This window comes from Carassius auratus, unplaced genomic scaffold (genome assembly GCF_003368295.1).
Source record: "Carassius auratus strain Wakin unplaced genomic scaffold, ASM336829v1 scaf_tig00216702, whole genome shotgun sequence".
Taxonomy (NCBI): domain Eukaryota; kingdom Metazoa; phylum Chordata; class Actinopteri; order Cypriniformes; family Cyprinidae; genus Carassius; species Carassius auratus.
The window spans coordinates 55,873-73,407 of NW_020528697.1; the positions used below are offsets into that span (position 1 = coordinate 55,873).

General features: G+C 41.3%; 1 protein-coding gene across 1 annotated transcript in view; it reads right to left on the reverse strand.

The window, feature by feature from the left end:
- LOC113098819 (GRAM domain-containing protein 4-like) overlaps nucleotides 1-13,983 on the reverse strand; it is a 63,247-nt gene extending 49,264 nt beyond the window's left edge. Inside the window, exons 1-6 of the mRNA XM_026263910.1 lie at nucleotides 13,938-13,983; nucleotides 13,143-13,157; nucleotides 8,137-8,257; nucleotides 7,509-7,570; nucleotides 1,689-1,824; nucleotides 145-170 (exon numbers count right to left, since the gene is read on the reverse strand). Coding sequence (XP_026119695.1) covers nucleotides 145-170; nucleotides 1,689-1,824; nucleotides 7,509-7,570; nucleotides 8,137-8,257; nucleotides 13,143-13,157; nucleotides 13,938-13,983 — 406 coding nt within the window. The remainder of the gene's footprint in view (nucleotides 1-144; nucleotides 171-1,688; nucleotides 1,825-7,508; nucleotides 7,571-8,136; nucleotides 8,258-13,142; nucleotides 13,158-13,937) is intronic.
- Nucleotides 13,984-17,535: the final 3,552 nt, after the last annotated feature.

Sequence of the window (17,535 nt, forward strand, 5' to 3'; positions counted from 1 at the left end):
TCTACACGGACTGTACGGCCATAAATCAGGCCATAAATCAGGGTAATAAATCATCAAGACTTGAGATAAAGTATATGATAGGACTACTCCTCAATATCAACAAAACCACAGGAAATTTTAATACAACAAAAAAAAAAGACTTACTAAGTCGTAGCATATTTTCTGTTAATCTGAAACAGAGACAAAGCAACTGTTCAGTCAAAAGCAAAAAACAAAAACAACAACACAGCTATATTTTTAAAGCTTCTGAGTTAATCTCAATTTAAGAACAATCTGAGGTATCATTCATACACAAGAGACAAGTGACTTTCCCTTCAGCAAACTCCAATGATTTCTTCCAGCGACCACAGCTTGTCTTGTATTTTTATTGCTAAGTGACAGTTAAATTGTGTAAATCAATGAAAGCAGACAGCTGTGGCCAGTACACACTCAATAATTCTCTTCAGAGACAGATATATACTTCATACATATATCTGTATGAAAAATGTACGAAAAATGGAGCGCAGCTGGAGGAAAAATCTGTATGAAAAATGTACGAAAAATGGAGCACAGCTGGAGGAAAACAAAACTAGAGGTATTTCGTATTGCTTGGCGGGAAAGTAACCTATCCTACAGAAAAGCATTAAAAACTGCTAGATTCGATTACTTTTCTTTTCTTTTAGAAGAAAACAAACATAACCCCAGGCATTTATTCAAAACAGTGGCTAAATTAACCAAAAATAAAGCCTCAACAAGTGTTGACATTTCCCAACACCACAGCAGTAATGACTTTATGAACTACTTTACTTCTAAAATCGATACTATTAGAGATAAAATTGCAACCATTCAGCCGTCAGCTACAGTTAATTATAGTTAATTATAGACCAATCTCTAATCTCCCTTTTCTGTCCAAGATACTAGAAAAGGTGGTATCTTCACAATTATATTCCTTCCTTGAGAAAAATGGTATATGTGAGGATTACAAATGACCTGCTTTTATCATCTGATCGTGGGTGTATCTCTCTATTAGTTTTATTGGATCTTAGTGCTGCGTTTGACACAATTGACAATTGCTTTGACGCAATGTATTTTGTTTAAAGCGCTATATAAAAAAAGGTGACTTGACTTGACTTGACTTCATAAGTGGACATTTAAGAGACATGGCCTATAATTGAGGCAGTTACATGCATTGACTTGACATCAGACCCAGAATTCCTGTTTAGCAAGTGTGAATTTGACCACAAACCACAAAACCTTGAAGATTCTCAAAATGTTCAAAATACTGTGTCTATGAAATAAACCAAATAGAACTGTGAAGCTTAAACAACTGTAGAAATGTAAGAAATGTAAACATATATGTGTTGTAATGCCATCTAAATGTGACATGTTAAGTCTAAGAAATACATAGTTTGATAGAACTGGAAAGGAACATATATTAAGACAAACGGACACTTTCATTTTACAAGGCAAATTAATTTTCTGTTCAAAATAGAAGCTCAATGTTATATCAGTTTCCATCCTGCCCCTTGTAAAGATCTCTTCTGTGCCATTAAACGTAGCTTATTCTGACTAAAAGCATCCTTGCCACATGGAGGCAGATGTTTACTAGACAGAAAATGATCTCTGTGACATAGTATTGGAGAAGAGTATTTCAGTTTCACACAAATTATATGAAGAATGAATTCCACAAGTGATTTTTCTCAACTGACCTTTTAGCACTTAGTGGCTCCTCAGCCTCAACCGTGTTCTCCTCAGGCTGGAAGCGAAAATCCTCGATATAAACCCCAAACTGATCATACAGCCAGCTCTGCAGCCGCGAACACACTGTCTCTTTCTGTTGTTTGTCTACAGAGAGATTTTAGACATATATTTGATTTAGATTTAGCCAAAACCAAATCTCTTTTAATATGAATCCTGCAGTGGGTGTACTGAGAAAGAGAGGAAAACGAGATTCTTAAAAAAATAACACCTGTCCTGAACTTCAGACTGCAACTCTTAAACATTTTAACCTGATTCTGAGTTTGGGTGTTTTTCCTGAGGTCTGGGACACAGGACTCATCTCTACTATCTTTAAAAGTGGAGACAGAACAGATCCTAAGAACTACAGAGGGATCAGTGTAAACAGTAATTTGGGGTAAAGGGATTTTGTTCTATAGCAGCACCATATCATCAGCAAATTTTCTTCCTACCTAAACATCGAACCACTGATCAAAATCACACACAACACACATTAATAATATATATGTACATTTGTTTGTTTTTATTTTGCTATGTACAATTATTTGTCAATATGTACTTAAGTATATCATACCAATAATATATACATATATGAATTGAATTAATCAAGGGGTGGGGGGCATGGGTGTGCTCCACATTCTCATTTCCTGCTTTAGACAAAAGGGGTTGGTCTGGCCTAGATGGTCTACGAATTTAGACAAGTGCCTAAAATAACAGCTGAATGCTTCCTGAAGCAGAAATTTCAGTCACAAACCTAAACCACAAACCAGCCAGAAAATCAACAACCTCAACACAGGATTAGAGACACAATTACCACTTGAACCCACATGACTGACAGACAAATAGAGAAGGTGAAAATTCCAAAATCCTGACTTTATGGCTCCTTAGCTTTTCACGATTCCATAAATATATGTGAAATTATTTAAAAAAAAATATTTCTGTGGTTAGTATAAAAATTTACAGCACACACATATTGGGTAAAGTAGAACATTGTCAGTAAACCTTTTTAAAAAAATACTTTTCATCATAAAACAATAATTAAATAAATAAAAATCATAGCAGTTAAGATAAAATTCTGCCTTAAAATTACTATTAATAATTGACCTAAAAAATTGTGAGGTGTAGAAGTATATTCATCTAAAAATGTTTTGTTCCTTGATGTCATAATATCATATATATATCATATTTACATTTACATATATATATATATATATATATATATATATGTGTGTGTGTGTATATATATATATATATATATATATATTTACATTTACATTTATTCATTTAGCAGACGCTTTTATCCAAAGCGACTTACAGATGAAGACAGTGGAAGCAATCAAAAACAACAAAAAGAGCAATGATATATAAGTGCTATAACAAGTCTCAGTTAGGTTAACACAGTACACGTAGCATGGGATTTTAAATAATATAATAAATAAAAAGAAAACAGATAGAATAAAAAAAGAATAGAGCAAGCTAGTTAGAGGTCTTTACACATACACATATATATAATTGCATAATAAATGAAAAGAAAAATTGAATACAAAAAGATTATAAAGGTAGTTAGATTTTTTAAGAATATAATTAGAATATTGAGTGATAAAGTTAGAGGGTCAAATAAAAATGGAAGAGATGTGTTTTAAGCCGTTCTTGAAGATGGCTAAGGACTCAGCTGCTCGGATTGAGTTGGGAAGGTCATTCCACCAGGAGGGAACATTTACTTTAAAAGTCCGTAAAAGTGACTTTGTGCTTCGCAAGCTTGTAGAGGGCACATAAGTCTGAGGTAACAAATTTAGGTAAATGGGTGCAGAGCCAGTGGTAGTTTTGTAGGCAAACATCAATGCCTTGAATTTTATGCGAGCAATTGGAAGCCAGTGCAAATTGATAAACAGAGGTGTGAAGTGTATTCTTTTTGGCTCATTTAAAATGAATCTTGCTGCCGCGTTCTGAATTAATTGTAAAGGTTTGATAGAATTGGCTGGAAGACCTGCCAAGAGAGCATTGCAATAGTACAGCCTGGACAGAACAAGAGCTTGAACAAGGAGTTGTGCAGCATGTTCCGAAAGAAAGGGCTTGATCTTCTTGATGTTGAATAAAGCAAATCTGCAGGATCTGACAGTTTTAGCAATGTGGTCTGAGAAAGTCAGCTGATCATCAATCATAACTCCAAGGCTTCTAGCTGTTTTTGAAGGAGTTATGGTTGAAGTGCCTAACTTGATGGTGAAATTGTGATGGAACGATGGGTTTTCTGGAATCACAAGCAGTTCTGTCTTGGCAAGGTTGAGTTGAAGGTGATGGTCCATCATCCAGGAAGAAATGTCTGTTAGACAAGCTGAGATGCAAATAGCTACTGTTGGATCATCAGGATGGAATGAGAGGTAGAGTTGAGTGTCATCAGCATAGCAGTGGTATGAAAAGCCATGTTTCTGAATGACAGAACCTAATGATGCCATGTAGACAGAGAAGAGTTCCAAGAACTGAGCCCTGAGGCACCCCAGTAGTTAGATGTTGAGACTTGGACACCTCACCTCTCCAAGATACTTTGAAGGACCTATCTGATAGGTAAGACTCAAACCATTGAAGTGTGGTTCCTGAGATGCCATTTGCCAGTAGGGTTGATAGAAGGAGGATCTGGTGATTAACTGTGTTAAAAGCAGCGGACAGATCAAGCAGGATAAGTACTGAAGATTTGGATTCTGCTCTTGCCAGTCTTAGAGCTTCAACAACTGAGAGCAAGGCCGTCTCAGTTGAATGTCCACTTCTGAAGCCAGATTGGTTGCTGTCAAGGAGATTGTTGTGTGTGAGAAATGTAGAGACTTGTTTGAACACAGCTCTTTCAAGTCTTTTTGCAATGAAAGGAAGAAGAGAAACTGGTCTGTAGTTCTCTAAAAGAGATGGGTTGTGGTTGGGTTTCTTAAGTAGTGGAGTTATACGTGTCTGTCTAAATGATGAGGGGAAAACACCAGTGTGGAGGGAAGTGTTGATGATGTGAGTGAGTGCAGGTATAGCTGCAGGAGAAATGTAATTTATTAATAAGATTCGGGAGGAGCGCGTCAGATACTTAGCCTAATCAACACAGGTGGACCATAATCAAGTAATCAATCCCATAGTATAAATATCGCTGACTTACCTCTATCCACTGACGGTTTATCAGCATTTTGGTCCGCATGCATAGCACCATGTCCCAATACCGAGATTCCTCGTGAGAAGACTCATCCAGCTCTTCCTCAGCCCCATCACCGCAGCCAGCCGGCTCCAAGGCCACCCCTTCCCGTCGTGGCAACCAAATCGAGCCCCAGGCTCCAACACGCGGGCGCGGTACGGCGCGAGCAGCTACTCGCCGCCCAAGATGCCTAGGCCTACCTTCGCCGCCTCCGGCGAGAACCGCGGCTGACTCCCCCGTGTCCTCCTACCGCTCGGCCAGGCCTACGATTCCGCCATAACACAGGTGGACCATAATCAAGTAATCAATACCATAGTATAAATATCGCTGACTTACCTCTATCCATTGACGGTTTATCAGCATCCCTCCTCCACCCCATCTCCTCATTTCAAGTTCACTTTATAATAGACGGGGAAGGGGGGGTACTCTAGGTTCGGGCCATTCCCGAGCTCGGAGCCCTTCCCCGGACAGCATGCCAAATATGCATACCATTCCTCAGCTAATTATATGTAAGCGTGAACTAGTGAAATGGCTTGAAGAAGATGAGATGGAATAGGATCAAGCGGGTAAGTAGTAGGGTGGTTAGAAAGGATGAGTTTTGAGACTTCTGCCTCAGAGAGTGAAGAGAAGGATGTAAATGAGTGTAAGTTTGCTGGTGATATGAGCTTGAATGATTGTGGTGTGGAAAACTGTGCACTAATGTGTTTAATTTTATTAATGAAAAACGTTGCAAAGTCATCAGCTATTAGAGACAAAGAAGTGAGGAAAATGTTTTAAAAAGCATGCAAGAGTTAGATGAATTGTTAATTTTGTTATGGTAGTATTTCTTTATAGCAGATGAGACATTAGCAGAGAAAGAAGATAGGAGTGACTGATACACAATAAGGTCAGTAGTATTTTTGGACTTGCGCCACACCCTTTCAGAAGCTCTAAGCTTAGAACGGTGTTCGCGTAGAACATCAGATAACCAAGGGGCAGAAGGGGTGTTACGAGCTGGCCTGGAAGATAAGGGGCAAACAGTGTCTAAACAAGATGTAAGAGTGGAGCAGAAAGTATCAGTAGCACTGTATGCGTCCAAAGATGCAAACAGTTTAGGGGAAGGAAGTGAAGATGTAACCATTGCAGATAGCCGGCAGATACGTCGAAAGATGACATGTGGAGGAGTAAGTGATGTGTCAGGGACCATGTTGAGGTTAAGAGTGAGGAGGAAATGATCCAACGTGTGCAGTGGAGTAACCAGAACATGATCAGTAGAGCAGTGTCGTTTATAAATAAGGTCCAATTGGTTGCCTGATTTGTGAGTAGCAATAGTTGACACTCGGTTGAGATCAAAAGAGGAAAGGAGAGAGTGGAAATCAGCAAACAGAGGTTTATCTAGATGGATGTTGAAATCTCCAAGCATAACTAGGGGAGTACTATCCTCAGAAAAGGTTAAGAGCAACACATCTAATTCATCCAAAAAGTTACCCAGTGGTCCTGGGGGTCAAAGGACAACTACAAAATGTATTTTAAAAGGGTAGGTAACAGTAACTGAATGAGATTCAAAGGAGCTGTTGTTACCCAAAGATGGTAAAGGCTAATTTCCAAACATTAGGGATGAGCAGACCAGTACCTCCACCTCTTCCAGTCAAACGGGGGGAGTGGGAAAATGAGAAGTTATTGGAGAGTGCTGCAGGTCTCTGTTAAGGCCATGAGATGAAGCTTTGAATGACTAATAATAGAAGTAATGAAATCGGCTTTGTTTACAGCAGACTGGCAATTCCAGAGACCAATAGAAAAAGAAAGTAGTCTATTAGCAGACACAGGCAAATTGTGCAGGTTGTTATGATTGCGCTGTCTACATTGAGTGATGCATGGTTTACGAGTGGTAATGATAGTAGGGATCTGGAAACACATAGTGAGAATTGGTTATAAACAAAAACTGAAACAGAAATTAAACAAGGAGAAGGAAAAGGAGATTAATCAAAACAATACTTATATCCCCAGTCGGTGTCCCTGCCCGGTGGAGTCGCACGGTAGAGTCGATGGTCTTTACACTCTTCGGTCTTCACACGAGGAAGGCTTAACTGGAGGGCTGCTGCGACCACTGCCGCAGTATACTAATCTTTTTTAAACCCAACAAAACGAAAAATTGAATTCAGCTGAACACACTGTTTATCACAACAAAGGTCTAAGCAAGCGCACAACACTGACAACGTATGTGATAGAGTACGAGACCAAACGCAGCACGTCTCAACACAGTACACAAACAAGTGTTTCCTAGCAACGCCAACTGCGCTAAACACTAATGAGACAAGAAATAAATACACTTATGGTCTGCTTTTAACTCCCGCTGATTTAACTGCTTCTCACAAATGTCTTTACACTCTCTTGGTTGGCGCTTGAACGCACTTTACTGTTTATCACAACCAAGGACTTAGCAAGCGCACAACACTGACAACGTATGCGATAGAGTACGAGACCAAAAGCAGCACGTCTCATTTTTTATATAATCTGTGCGTGTTGTTGTTGTCTCTGTGCACTTGAAGCTTCTTTCACCAAAATTAATTCCTTAAAGTGACGTGACATTCAGCCAAGTATGGTGACCCCTTTCTGATTCTGATTCTGATAACATTGAGGGCTGTATTACCTGTGCCATTAGCTGCAGGTGGCTGTTGCTTCCGTGGAGGATGAGGTGGAGAATCTTCACACCTTCGGCAGGAAACACAAACAACATTAACTTTCAATTCAATTCAAACTGTAATTTAGACCTCATAAACACATTGCTCTTCTACACATATTTGCAGATTAACTATCAGAAACTTCTCCTCATAGTAGCTCAGCCTGTGCAAGCCTACAATGTGCTGGCAATCAAATCTGAATCAATTAGATGTTGAAATGAGATCAGTGGAAAGAACACTCTGCACTGACATATTGCTATTCACATCTCTTCATATTGACATTGGCTTCCTGTTGATGGACCTTTGGGTGGTGGGATGTAGTGGCTATTTTTATATATTTTTTTATATTACTCAGTTTGTGGCATGGACTGTGGTCAGTTCTACCATGACAGCCAGAAAGAGTACAGGACCAGATCACTGAACACTGCCAACATCCATCAATTTATCACATACTATAGAGGGAAACTATTAAACTGTGGTATGCTACAATAAAAGTTTTCTCCAAAACCTAATTAAACTTGTGATTTCTACTCAAAACTTTCTGCATTTCAGGTCTTTTTAATGCTTTCCTGTATACCATTTCTTTCTTTTTTTCACCTAGTCTTCAGCATATCACTCATCTTCTGTTCCAGGTCTAGTCTTCTGCTGTGTTCTTTCTCCAACTCCTGCTTAAGGGTCTCCACATTGGTTTCTTCTCGTAGCTTCCGCAGTTCCTCCTCTGAAAGAATATAAAAAGTAAAATAAAATACATAAAAAAATGCAACGATTTCAATTTCCACACAATTAATAAACCTTCCGTAATGAAGACATTACGAAAAAAAAAAAAGATCTAGTCCATGACATATGTGTTATTATAAATATTTCTGAACTGACAAAAATGTTTATTTGACATATACCACAGTAATACCATGATATACGTTTCTAGATGTACCATGCAAATAGTTTAATGACTTGTCTTAATTTTAATTTCTTTGTAGTCTTAGTGATTTTTGTTTATTTGTCACAACAATATGGTAAACATTTAGTATCACATTATATTGTTTATCACCACCTAATACATAATGATTTATTATGCATCCACCTCACAGTCACAGGTGTGGCATATCAAGATCCTGATTAGACAGCATGATTATTTACACATTTGTGCTTTAGGCTGGGCACAATAAAAGGCCACTCAAAAGATGTTGTGGTCAAAATGAGTTTATTGTTTTTCTATCGCCTTTGTTTCTTTGTTAACTGTGAAACAACAGTCTGAGTCAATGTTTCCGCATTGTGGATAAGTTGAAAAAAAAAAAAAACACATATGATAGTTAGGTATGTTTATGTTTTCAGCTTGTACATGTGCTCTTAAATTTTTTTTGCATTAAATGAAAACCTGTTCATACTTCAAAACACACCTAACCATGACATGCAGTTTTTTTCAACAGGTTTTCTTTTAGTACAAGAAAATTGAAGGCACGTGTACAAGCAGTATATGTCTGGCTGTGTACAGTTTATGTGAATACTATTATTACATTTATGTTGCACACTGAATGCATACCCTAGAAGGGTATGAAGGTCAGAACCCCTTACGAAAATTAACCATGGTTTTACTACAAATAAAACCAAAAAACCATGGTTACTATAGTTAAACCATGGTAACCACAAAATAGCCATGGTTTTGCTATATTAACCATAGTTTAACCATGGTATTTGTAGTAAATCTGTGGTTATACAAAATGGTATTCAACAAGCCAAAAAAACATGGGTTACTACAGTTTTATTATAATAACACCATGGTTATTTTTCGTGAGAACATTGCAGTAACTGCATAGCAAGATGTTAACAACTACTTAGAACACCTAACAACTGCATAGCAAGATGCAAATAATCACTTCAAACACCTTAGCAACCTGGCAAATAACCACTTAGAACAACTAACTGCATAGCCATATGCTAACAACTAGGGCTGTGTGATTAATCGAAATCGAAATAAAATCGTGATTTGAGTGTGCGCGATTTCTAAATCGCTTTATAGCACGATTTTCCGCGGCCCTGACCTCATGCAGTATGTTATCTGAACCAATCAGGATGCAGCGCACCTGAGTGGAGCGCGAGAGCAGAGCACTGAGAGCAGACTGGGCATAACCTAACTCCAGGTTCACACACTGTCTGTGATGCGCAGCCTTTTTTGTTTTTTTGAGCCATGTTAACGGATCAGAACGTTCACACTGCACGCAGTAAAAAGAGGAGAAAAGAAAAGGTTATAAATAGAAAGGTGCGAAAATATATAATATCTTGCGCCTGAGCGCAGAGAGAGTTGTGAGTGCACAGGACACAGGTTGAATGAGAGGAGACACGTTGTAAGTCAGCATGTATCTGAGCCTTATACAGTCTATGATCTGAGCACGCGCATCTGGTTTTGATAACAGAGCAAAGGAAATCTGCGTGCAAGTCAGTGATGCGCGGGTTGATCCAAAATGAGCGGGTGCCCGCGGTTACGAGTCATCCAAAAATATTTTTAATGATATTCGGCTCGCTGTCGGTCGGATCCTTTGAAATAAAAATGCCAATTAAACCTTTGCCATTTAGTATAGTAGGCATTGACCCGCGCATCACTGGTGCGAGTGGAAAGATTCGCGCTCGCGCATTATTTTAATGTGCTTTTGAATTACAATGATGCACTCTCGTTGCTGCTTCTGAACCGCTTACACATAAATTACTGTATACGCACTGCAGATGGAGTACGTGACCCTTGGGCAATAAATATATTGGGCAAAACATATAACACCCGAGGTACCGCTACAGTGAGCTCTATGACCAATGCATGAAAAAAAATAAAAAAATAAATACGTTTAGACATTTTGTTTGACATCTTAGTGATTATTTTGACTTATGTCTGTTCTAGAGACATTTGATAAAGCTCTCATTGGTTTTCTTTTGGAAATATGTTTAAAAAAATCGTGATAGGTTTTTAAGTGTCCATATCGCACAGCCCTACTAACAACTACTCAGAACACATTAATAATTGCATAGAAAGATCCTAACAACTGCCTTGAACACATGAGCAACTATATAGAAACGTGTTAACAACTACTCAGATTATCTTAGAAACTGCACTGCAACATGCTAACAGCCACTTAGAATATTTTAGCAACCACAATGTCCTGGAAACCACTCCGAACACCCTAGTAACTGCAGAGAAACTGCCAACAACCACTGAAAACATATTAGCAAAATGCTAGCATTGCAACACTCCCACAACACCCTAACACTGTGACAGTAAGAAAATTGAGTCATAAAAATAAATAAATAAATAGTGTAAATTGTCCATGCCAAAAATTATTACTGACTGCCGAAGGGTGCTTGGAGGATGCTCAATCCAGAGTTTGTCAGATGAGGTACATGCCCGAAGAAGTGAGATGGCATCAAACCCCCTGTTTAAGGGGAATGGTGCTGCAAGCGATACACAGAGTCTTTCTTGTCACCCAACCCACAGCTCAATAGATGTTTGCTAGAGAGGCGCTGTGCGCCAGCACCCAGGAGGAGGCCATACTCCGAGTGGAGTGATCCCTCACTCCTAGGGGGCATGGATCACCTTGTGTTTGGTACGCCAGGGCATCCACTAGCCAGTGGGTCATTTTCTGTTTGGAAACAGCTTTCCCTGTCTATTGACCTTTGTATCAGACAAAGAGCTGGTCAGAACTTCTAAAGCTCAGAGTGCGGTCCACATAAATGTACAGGGCCTGTATCTGTATCTCCTCCAAGGGCAGTGCTTGCAGGTTCACCAACTGTTCCCGGAAAGGAATGGTGGGAAATTTGGGCACGTATCCAGTCTTGTGTCTCAGGAAAACATAAGAGTCAGCCTGTATTAATTCAAATGACATTTCACTGACCGAAAATGCATGGAGGTACCCCACCCTCTTGATGAAAGTGAGCGCAGTAAGGAGCACTGTTTTAAAAGAAAGAAGAGAGCGGTAATCCACTGCATCTTAAAGGGAGGGGCAGGTGTGAGTAGCACCAGATCCAAAAACCAGGTCTGGGCGGGCCAGTAGGGTGCAAACATTAAAATCTGCTCCTCTTCCTCCATGGTCTGTTCAAGGAAGTTTATTTGCGAAAATACATATTTCTGCAGGCCCCCAGGCCAGCTGTGTGCCAGTGCGTCCACGGTATGGGTCCCCACAGTCAGGGAGTAAAAGAGCTGGCGATGGGAGGACTCAATCCTTATCAGCTGGACAACCTGGGGGTGGAGTTTTTATTCTGCAGAGAAAGTGAACTGTTGTGAGAGCATGTGAAAGCATATGAATGACACGCAGTGACTGGGTCTGAACTGGGTCTGATTCCATAAGAGGACATAGCAGGTGAGTTGAAACATGCTTGCCCTGAAGCAATTGATGAAACCAGTGCAGGGCCAGCAGAACTAGAGCAACTTGAAGCAATTTATATGCCATTGGAGTCAAGGTCCTGTCCGGGAGCCCGAGGCTGCATGCCTGTTGGACACAGCAGCCCAGCCCATCTTGAGGCATCAACCACAAAATGCCTAGATATTTGTTCTATAGGCACTCCTGCCCATAGAAAAGTAAGGTCCTCCATGGGCTGAAAGTCTGACAACAACTCGGCATGATAGGAATGCGCCATGCCCATCTCAGGACTCTGCCATGTAGCCAGTGCTGAAGTGGTCTCATATGCAGCAATTCAAGCTGTGTTACTGCAGCTATGGATGCCATATGTCCCAAGAGCCTCTCTAGTTGTTTCAGTGGAATCATTGTTTTCACCCTGAACGAGTTGCATGCCCATTTGTGAGCCACACTGTAATGTTGAAAGAGTTAAACTCCATACCGAGAAAAGAGATTCTCTGCACAAGGGAGAGCTTGTTCTTCTCACAGCTGACCTGAAGCCCCAACTGGTTGGGGTGCTGGAGCATCAGGTCCCTGTGTTCACACAAATCATCTTGAGAGTGAGCTATAATGAGCCAGTTTTCGAGATAATGCCCAACGGGGCAAGGGCAACCTCCACAACCTTGATGAATGTCAGGGCAACTTCACTGTCTGCTTGGCTGCCTGGGCCATGGGCTGCATTGCCTTCCTCGGAGTGGTTTGAAGTTGTGGCTGAGGTGTCATGGAAGACTGCACCGGGGAAGAAGTAGATGCCCTCGATGATGAGCAGACTGCCAATGGTTGCTCGGTGCCAGCAGTATGGCAAGATGTGCTTGATGGCCTTGGTCTCCTTCTGGACTGATGATAAACTGCTGGGAAAAGTCCCCTCCACTGAAAAGGCCAGCCTGCGAGATAGGGGTGTCAAGCATGCAAGCCTTGTCAGCAACCCTCATCTAGTCAAGTCAAGTCACCTTTATTTATATAGCGCTTTAAACAAAATACATTGCGTCAAAGCAACTGAACAACATTCATTAGGAAAACAGTGTGTCAATAATGCAAAATGATAGTTAAAGGCAGTTCATCATTGAATTCAGTGATGTCAACTCTGTTCAGTTAAATAGTGTCTGTGCATTTATTTGCAATCAAGTCAACAATATCGCTGTGGATGAATTGACCCCAACTAAGCAAGCCAGTGGCGACAGCGGCAAGGAACCCAAACTCCATCGGTGACAGAATGGAGAAAAAAACCTTGGGAGAAACCAGGCTCAGTTGGGGGGCCAGTTCTCCTCTGACCAGACGAAACCAGTAGTTTAATTCCAGGCTGCAGCAAGGTCAGATTGTGCAGAAGAATCATCTGTTTCCTGTGGTCTTGTCCTGGTGGTCCTCTGAGACAAGGTCTTTACAGGGGATCTGTATCTGGGGCTCTAGTTGTCCTGGTCTCCGCTATCTTTCAGGGCAGTAGAGGTTGTTCATCTCAGCAAGGTTGTGCTAGAGATGTCTCTGCTGGAGCACCAAGGTGGCCATCGTCCGGCTGTTACCTTAGTCACTTATAGAGCTTAGAACTACCCCTATGCAGCTCCCTTATTGTTTTGTATTGATACCACTTGCAGAATGGCCATCGTATCGGATCTTTTGGGTTAAATTTATGTAGAAATATAGAAAATTCTAAAGGTTTCACAAACCTTCATGCAGCACTTTACATTTTATGATGTGTGGCAGGAAAAGCAAACAACAGACACGGGTGTGGTGTCAGGCCTCGTGAAGGCTTTTATTTAACAGAAATAAGACATAAAATACCCAAAGCAGGGAATAAAGTGTCCAAGTGGAAGGAGTGTCCAAAATAAATGGGGGTTACTCTGAGCTCCTCCCGAGTGACCGAGCTTCTCACCCTATCTCTAAGGGAGCGCCCAGCCACCCTACAGGGAAAGCTGATTTCGACCACCTGTATCCAGGATTTTGTCCTTTCGGTCATTACCCACAGTTCATGACCATAGGTGAGAGTAGTAACGTAGATTGACCGGTAAATCAAGAGCTTTGCCTTACAGCTCAGCTCCTTCTTCACCACAGCAGACCGGTACAGCAACCGCATTACTGCAGAAGCTGCACTGATCCGTCTGTCAATCTCTCGTTCCATCCTTCCCTCACTCGTGAACAAGACCCCAAGATACCTGAACTCCTCCACTTGAGGCAGGAACTCTCTACCAACCTGAAGTGGGCAATCCACCCTTTTCTAACTGAGAACCAGCCTTGTCTAACATGTACTAAAACATGTACCAGAAAATGTGTTTAAAAGCTACTGAGCTGCCTCCCTATATACAGTATACATAAACACTCAGCAGCTCCCTTAGACAGCATCCTAAAACAATTTAATTATTTTTTAACAGCAGTCTTTAACTTTGAGTATATTAACAATAAAGGCCTCTAGTTACTTACTGTTTAATTTTATCACAGATTATGCTGTAAATTAGCAAGAGTTTCTTATAAATTAAATGATACGCAAGTCATTGTTCTCATTCTTGCACAACAAAGCAATTTCACAATGACCACACAAACATCAGACAGATAAATCAAGATATGAATCTTTTTTTTCCTTACGTATTTCATGAGTACACATTGCATTTTAGTCTCAGGAGATTAAACTTCATATTCATATTCATTTTTCATCTACGTTTACAACAGCCCTTACAAAATATGACTGTTGCTGTGGTACAGTAACGATATTGTGGTAATAACGTACAGGGTTTGTTCACTCTAAAATGAACATTTTGTCATCATTTGTTTACTCTCACATTGTTTCAAACCCATAGGCTTTCATTCAATTTCAGAACACATAGACATTTTTAATAAAACCTGAGATAGATTTATCACTCCAAAAATAGGCATGCATTAATTAAGATGAGTGTGCAAAAGTGAAGATATTTTGAGAAGAAAAGAATTGTTTTGCACCCAAAATCTGAATTAAAATATTAGTCACATGGTTTGTTTTTATGACATTTTTGGAGCCTTTAAGACCTAAATGGATGAAAAGAAATGTCTCAGGTTTCTAAAAAATTATCTTAATTTGTGTTCCAAAGAATACGACTTATGGGTTATGAATAACATGAAGATGAGTAAATTTTCTTTTTTTAGATTGAACTAACCATAAAATATATACCGTGCTACTGAATTATACTTAATTGAATACCCTTGTATTTCTATGGGACATATTCAAAATAATAAGAATAATATGATCAAAGAGTTTTCTAAATGAGCAAACAGCATGCAGGGGTCAATTCCCAGGATGCACAGTTCTCTGAAATCCTCAACACGTAAGTGCATCATAATAACTAGGGATGGGCGTGTCCCCTTCAGGTTGGTGGAGAACTCCTGCCTCAAGTGGAGGAGTTCAAGTATCTTGGGGTCTTGTTCACGAGTGAGGGAAGGATGGAGCAGGGGGATAGGTGAAGCTTCTGCAGTGATGCGGTCAATGTACCTGTCTGTCGTGGTGAAGAAGGAGCTGAGCTGCAAGGCAAAGCTCTCAATTTACGGGTCAATCTACGTTCCTACTCTCACCTATGGTCAAGAGCTCTGGGTCATGACCGAAAGCTGGCTGGGCGCTCCCTTAGAGATATGGTGAGGAGCTCTGCCAATCAGGAGGAGCTCAGAGAAGAGCCACTGGTCCTCCACATCGAGAGGAGCCAGCTGAGGTGGCTTGGGCATCTGTTCCGGATGCCTCCTGGAAACCTTCCTGGAAAGGTGTTTCGGGCACGTCCCGAAGCGTTAGCACTCATTAGCTTGTCATTAGCATTTTCATTCGAACCTTTGGATGCGTCAAGCTTATGGATTCCTGTACATTGTTCGGTTCCAGCAACAGAGCCCCTGCAGCAGGACAACTGGGTGACAGTGAGGCAGCGTAGTCGTGGGTCAAAACACCAATCTCCTGTTCCGATCAAAACATTAAACAGGTTCTCCCCACTCAGTGGTGCACCTACTGAGAAACCTGATGAAAGTGCTCTAGTTATTGGTGATTCTATTGTACGGAACGTGTATATATAGACACCAGCCACCATAGTCAAATGTTTACCGGGAGCCAGGGCGCCTGACATCTTGGCAAATATAAAAGTGCTGGCTAACGCTAAACGTAAATACACTAAGATTGTTATTCATGCCGTGTGATGGCTCGTAAAAGAGGAGGAAGCAAATGCAGGCAATCAGAAGAAGTTTATTGATAACTGAGTCCAGAATGTAGGCAATGGTGAAAGAAGGTCTACGGTGGCGTGAGAAGTGCTGGATGGTGAAGTCGGTGGTGAATGTGAAGACGGTCAATGGATGAAACCAGGAACAGACCGGAACACTCACACGAAGACGACAACACGAACACAATCCAGAACAAGAACACGGGAGACGGTAATCCAACTTGGGAAGCTGTGACATGAATGAGGATCTGACAACAGACAGAGAGATGGGTGAGTATTTGTAGCTGAGTGGAGATGAGGATCAGCTGGAGCGAGACAATCAACACACAGGTGACAACAATCAACCAAACAAGCACATGGAGACTACGAGAGTACAAATACAAACGCAAAACATGACACGGAGAAAACAATGGATTTCCTACCGTGACAGTACCCCCTCCCCTAGGACGTCACCTGACGTTCCCAGCCTGCTTTACCTGTAGATTGTAATCATCAATAAGGCGGTGATCCAGTATGTCTCGAGCAGGAACCCACCTTCTCTCCTCCGGACCGTAACCTTCCCAATCCACCAAGTACTGAAATCCGCATCCCCTCCGTCTAGAGTCCAGAATACGATTAACCAAATATGTGGTTTCCCCATTAACGATACGAGGCGGGGGGGGGGGGGGGTAACCGTGGCAGGCGGGTTAAGACGGGAAAAAATCACCGGTTTAATTTTGGACACATGGAACACGGGATGAACCCTCCTGTACGCCGGAGGAAGGCTAAGGCACTGTTACCGGATTAATGATTTTGGTAACAGAAAACGGGCCAATAAATTTGGGAGCAAGCTTATTCGAAACGGAACACATAGGAATATTTTGGGTTGAAAGCCACACTCTTTGACCGACGACGTAACGGGGAGGCTTCGACCGGTGGCGATCGGCCTTAGCCTTGGTGCGCGACCTAGCATGGAGCAGAGCTCTGCGAGCTCTGGTCCAGGTGCGGTGACACCTCTGGACTAGTGCGTGTGCGGAGGGGACCGAAACCTCGGATTCCGTACTGACAAAATTAGGTGGTTGGTACCCTAAACTACACTTAAATTGAGACATGCCCGTAGATGACACTGGCAAAGAATTGTGTGCGTACTCCACAATAGAGAGTTGCTGACACCAGGACGAAGGATTATTGGAAGCCAAACATCGCAAAACCCTTTCGACATCCTGATTGGCTCGCTCGGTTTGACCATTGCTCTGGGGATGGAACCCGGAAGAAAGACTAACAGTCGCTCCTAACAATTTACAGAATTCTCGCCAAAATTTGGACACGAATTGGGGACCCCTGTCAGAAACCACGTCTGTCGCAAAGCCATGTATACGGAAGACGTGGTCAATGACAGCTACCGCTGTTTCCTTGGCTGATGGTAATTTGGGCAAGGGAATAAAATGAGTCTCCTTCGAGGACCGGTCCACTACGGTTAAAATCAC